General features: G+C 40.6%; 1 protein-coding gene across 2 annotated transcripts; it reads right to left on the bottom strand.

The window, feature by feature from the left end:
- Window positions 1-532: 532 nt before the first annotated feature.
- LOC101887565 (mucin-2) lies at window positions 533-2,841 on the bottom strand. Of its 2 annotated transcripts, XM_059129335.1 has the most exons (2): window positions 2,440-2,841; window positions 533-2,337 (listed from the first exon to the last, which is right to left on the bottom strand). In XM_059129335.1, exons 1-2 carry the CDS (start codon window positions 2,746-2,748, stop codon window positions 646-648), a joined length of 2,001 nt encoding a protein of 666 aa, XP_058985318.1. In that variant the 5' UTR covers window positions 2,749-2,841; the 3' UTR covers window positions 533-645. The 2 variants fall into 2 exon arrangements, with proteins under 2 accessions (XP_058985318.1, XP_058985317.1); XM_059129334.1 differs by having other exon boundaries at window positions 533-2,839.
- Window positions 2,842-5,531: the final 2,690 nt, after the last annotated feature.

Here is a 5,531-nt window from a genome sequence, read left to right as displayed (position 1 = left end):
TTAACATGAGTATTTTCCCAGGATAGGTAAATGGTCTATGGAACCCTTAAGCATAACACCGACAAATTGTCTAAGATACAGTGTTTGAAGGAATAAATGATGCAATTTAAAACAAGCTGCGAATAATGATGTCAAATTCCGCATTGATTTACACTCAAATTAATGTTCAGTTTGAACGGTATTTTATCGGTTACTTCCGCATATAATATTTATGTGTTTGCTTATCATTATTTACTGTCGTTTTCTATTTATGCTACACATTGTCTCAATCTGTTTTGTTTTTATTCGTAACACATTGTTTTATTTGCTTTTAAGCGTTTAGAGATATAAAAAACAAATATTGAGAAAGGTCATGATCAGTAAACTATTTGAGTTGTATGAAGAAGATCAATAACATATTTGGGTTGTATGACATAAAACGAACGATACCGTCACCCACGCCACTCTGTGGTATCTCACAAGTCTATAATTCTTGCTTTAATTTTGAAATTTCAAATGCAGGAGTGGGAGTGAGTCAAATTATCTTCCAAAATGCTTTCGAATTTCGTACGTGTATTTAATTATATAAAAATTAATAAATATATTTATTGATATAGAATAAAAATATGATTTAAATCCAGCCGAACTTTCCAGAATCAGAATTTTTTACAAATGAATTCCATCCAACATTTCTTTTATACGTTTCCAAAATGAATCTTCTATTTTCGAATGCGTTTTATCATTGACTGCTGTCGAATTTGTTTCCGGCAGTGTTGTGGTATTGCTTCCAGGAGGCAAGGTGGTCGTATTCACTGGGGGAACCCAGGTGGTATTGCTCTCTGGGGGCAGTGTCGTGGTATTTACTGGAGGAACCCATGTGGTATTGCTCTCAGGAGGCACTGTGGTCGTATTCACTGGAGGAACCCAGGTGGTGTTACTCTCTGGAGGCAACGTTGTCGCATTTACTGGAGGAACCCAGGTGGTATTGGTCTCAGGAGGCAGGGCCGTAGTGTTCACAGTGGGAACCAAAGTGGTATTGCTCTCAGGAGGTAACGTTGTCGTATTTACTGGAGGAACCCAGGTGGTATTGCTCTCAGGAGGCAAGGTTGTAGTGTTTACTGGGGGAACCCAGGTTGTGTTACTCTCTGGTGGTAAAGTTGTGGTATTTACTGGGGGAACCCATGTGGTATTGCTCTCAGGAGGCAAGGTTGTTGAATTTACCGGGGGAACCCAGGTGGTATTGCTCTCAGGAGGCAACGTTGTCGTGTTCACTGGGGGAACCCAGGTGCTGTTACTCTCTGGGGGAAATGCTGTAGTATTCACTGGAGGAACCCATGTGGTATTACTCTCAGGAGGTAAGGTTGTTGAATTTACCGGCGGAACCCACGTGGTGTTACTCTCTGGAGGTAGAGTGGTAGTATTTACTGGAGGAACCCATGTAGTGTTATTCTCTGGTGGTAAAGTGGTGGTATTCACTGGGGGAGCCCAGGTGGTATTGCTCTCAGGAGGAAAGGTTGTAGTATTCCCTGGAGGAACCCAGGTGGTATTACTTTCAGGAGGCAAGGTTGTCGTATTCACTGGGGGAACCCATGTTGTGTTACTCTCTGGTGGTAAATTTGTGGTATTCACTGGGGGAACCCATGTGGTATTGCTCTCTGGGGGCAAGGTGGTCGTATTCACTGGCGGAGCCCAGGTGGTGTTACTCTCTGGGGGCAACGTTGTCGTATTTACTGGAGGAACCCAGGTGGTATTGCTCTCTGGGGGCAAAGTGGTCGTATTCACTGGCGGAACCCAGGTGGTATTGCTCTCAGGAGGCAAGGTTGTCGTATTCACTGGCGGAACCCATGTGGTATTGTTCTCAGGAGGCAAAGTAGTTGTATTTACCGGCGGAACCCATGTTGTGTTACTCTCTGGGGGCAAGGTTGTGGTATTTACTGGCGGAACCCATGTGGTGTTACTCTCTGGGGGCAACGTTGTCGTATTTACTGGAGGAACCCAGGTGGTATTGCTCTCTGGGGGCAAAGTTGTAGTGTTGACTGGAGGAACCCAAGTGGTATTGCTCTCAGGAGGTAACGTTGTAGAATTCACTGGAGGAACCCAGGTGGTATTGCTCTCTGGGGGCAAGGTGGTCGTATTCACTGGCGGAACCCATGTGGTATTATTCTCAGGAGGCAAAGTGGTAGTATTCACTGGAGGAACCCAGGTGGTATTATTCTCTGGGGGCAAGGTTGTGGTATTCACTGGAGGAACCCATGTGGTATTATTCTCTGGTGGTAAAGAGGTGGTATTAACTGGCGGAACCCATGTGGTATTACTTTCAGGAGGCAAGGTTGTAGTATTCACTGGAGGAACCCAGGTCGTATTGTTCTCAGGAGGCAAAGTGGTAGCATTCACTGGAGGAACCCATGTGGTGTTACTCTCTGGTGGTAAAGTGGTGGTATTCACTGGAGGAACCCAAGTGGTATTACTCTCAGGAGGCAAGGTTGTGGTGTTTACTGGAGGAACCCATGTTGTGTTACTCTCTGGAGGCAACGTTGTCGTATTTACAGGAGGAACCCAGGTGGTATTGCTCTCAGGAGGCAAGGTTGTCGTATTCACTGGAGGTACCCATGTGGTGTTACTCTCTGGGAGGATTGTTGTTGTATTTGCCTCTTCGCTGTGAATCGCTTCAAATTTCTTTGCTATGTCCTGCAGGAACTGTGGCGTTCTCCATGCCTCGGCAAGGCCCACACTTAGTAGACAAGCTACTATAATTGTTATGACTTTCATTTTAGTTGAGACGACCTCTCATTACTACACCTTTCCGCGACAGATGATGACAATCGACTATTTGCCAAAACACAGAGACAAGTCATTTTACTAACTTTTGGAGTTGTTGCAATCTTATCGCCCGATTTCTTGATATTCACACGTCTGTTCCCGGGGAACCAATTTTTTTTTTTTTTTTTTTTTTTTTTTGTTTTTTAATTCCTCTTGTTTTCAAATTTTTGTTCGTGGCTTATAATGGTATTTCCATTCCTGTTGTTCTTATCGCACCAACATTTTAACTTAATTTTTCATTTACCAAAAAGGTCTCGATAACAATTTCTCAAGAACTATATTTTAGCTAAAAGGCTTTTTTGGGTATTCGAAATGGTATTCATTTATTTTCTTATCACCTGCAACTAAATCGATTCGAAAAGCTTTTGTTTGGAAAATAATATTTCCAAGAATTCGCAAAATATATTTAAAATCCAGCATTGTTATGTGATTATTAATGATTTTCAAACATCACCTAACCAAGTGAAAAATCAAAAAATTCCAAGGAAAATAACAATTAGTGAAGCATACGCTAAGGCGTTACTACATTATGCGTAGTTATCACATTCTTAAAACAAATAAACAAGCCATGCAGACGTTGTTTCATCAAGCAATTGCTTCAATCTGATAAGCTGTTGTTGTCAATGGAAATTTCAAGAAAATATATTTTTTCCAATTTGTTATTGTTATTGTCATTGTTATTGTGTTCTTTGCATTTTACGATAAATATTCATATCTACTGTTGTAACCGATATCGTGGAAATAACATCAGAAATTGTCTAATGAAGTGTTTATTGTTTACAGATCTAACGGTATAATTAACTGGGTAATCGATAATGATGATGGTGAAATAGAATTCATGGCCATCTAAACTATTCGAACTTACAGCCTGTTTATGTATTTCGAAAGAAAATCACCATTCCTATGTGTATTTTTTCAAAATTATTTAAATGACAGGGCTATATCGGAGAATTGAAATCCCATTTGGAGTTTTGCTACTCGGACCTAATGCCATCACCTGCATTTGGAATTTTGTTAAACATTTATTAAAGAGACGTATATGGGGGCTATAAAAAAATGCGGACTGGCGTATATTTTGTACAATTGATTCTTCAAATCGGATGATTCATGTATATGGCAGCTATAGCTATATCTGAACCCATGTTCTCCAAATTTCATAAACTTGCTTCTAGACTGAATTCGGTCGGATGTACTAAATTTCAGGACTTTTGGACTGATATTGGCCAATTAGTGCACAATTAACCCGAAATCGATATATAGGGGATCTATATCCAAATCTGAACCGATCTTGATAAAATTTGACAGAGGTATTTTCGAGCAGTTTCTGATGTCCGGTACAAATATCATTCTTATGGAATGCATATTACCCACATGAGGGACTTAAAACCCCAAATCGGATAAAACATATATAAGGGAGATATAGCTATATCTGAATCTAACCGGAATTTGGATGGATGTGTCAAAACTCAGGTCATTCGGAATGATATTGGTCATTTGGTGTACAATTAACCCGAAATCGGTTGAAGATATATGTGGGAGCTATATATAAATTTGAATAGATTCTCATCAATTTCAATTGTGTTCGTTCTTGGGCAAATAAGTGTTGTGTGGAAAATTTCATCACAATCGGATAATAAATGCGACCTGCATTTTGTTCACAAGAATACATGGACAGACGGGCTGACTGACATGCATAAATCGACTCAGAAAGTGATTCTATGAAGATCCTCAAAACTAACTATGGGGCTATCTCGTTTTCTTCTCCATGTTACAAACAAATCTGTACAGTTGATTCTGCATGTGGCCCATAAACCTGTACTAAAATCTAATATTTTGTAGGGCACGTATGGTATTCTAAAATTTTGAGTGAGAGTCGTTGGTGTAGTACAGGATATATGGGTGAGATACAAAAAACTGCAACATAGTCAAATGCCATAATTTTTACATTTTTTTTTAAAAATTCTGAATGAAAGCGAAAAATTTCGGAAATAGCATCAAATTTTAGAAATGTTTAGAATTGTTCGAATTGGTCACCTTTGCCACGAATTATGGCCTTCAAACGGCCAGTGAAACCTTTACACGCTGCCCGAATGTTGCTCTGCGATATTTTGGCCCATTCCCGGCGAAGCGCTTGCTTGAGGTGATCGACACTTTGGTATTTTTTAGTGCCAACCTTGCTTTCCAAGATACTCCAGACACAATAGTCCAACGGATTGGTATCCGGAGATTTTGGAGGCTATTGTGTGCTGGAAATGAAGCGAGGAACCTCATTTTGTAACCATTCTTGGGTGGCGCGTGCTGAGTCTTGTTGGAATGTCCAAGGTCTGCGGCCAAAATGTTTGTGTGCCCAAGGCTTTAATACACCCTCCACAATATTTTCGCGATAATATTCGGCATTTATTCTGATGCCACGGTCGATTAATACGAGCGGAGAGCGACCATCGGCTGTTATGGCAGCCCACACCATCACCATGGCCGGCGCTTGAGTTCTGGTGGCCAACCGAAGGTGCACATTTTCAACTGACCTCTTTGGCAAGTAAACACGATCATTTTGTTTGTTTACAAACTGCTGGACAACGAATGTTTTCTCATCGGAGAAAGCCAAATTCGGCAGTTCACCACTTTCGGCCAAGCAAAGCAACTCTTTAGTTCTTTTGAGTCTATTTTCTTTCTGTTGCGGTGTAAGTTCTTTTAGAAATTTCAATGGCTTTACACCGAGCTCATTTTTCAAT

The sequence above is a fragment of the Musca domestica genome, unplaced genomic scaffold, assembly GCF_030504385.1.
Source record: "Musca domestica strain aabys unplaced genomic scaffold, Musca_domestica.polishedcontigs.V.1.1 6, whole genome shotgun sequence".
In the NCBI taxonomy this organism is placed as follows: domain Eukaryota; kingdom Metazoa; phylum Arthropoda; class Insecta; order Diptera; family Muscidae; genus Musca; species Musca domestica.
This window is presented reverse-complemented; position numbering and strand designations above follow the sequence as displayed.

What these genes read in the sequence shown, in the direction of transcription:
- LOC101887565 (XM_059129334.1), bottom strand. Translation starts at nt 2,748, where the DNA reads ATGAAAGTCATAACAATTATAGTAGCTTGTCTACTAAGTGTGGGCCTT.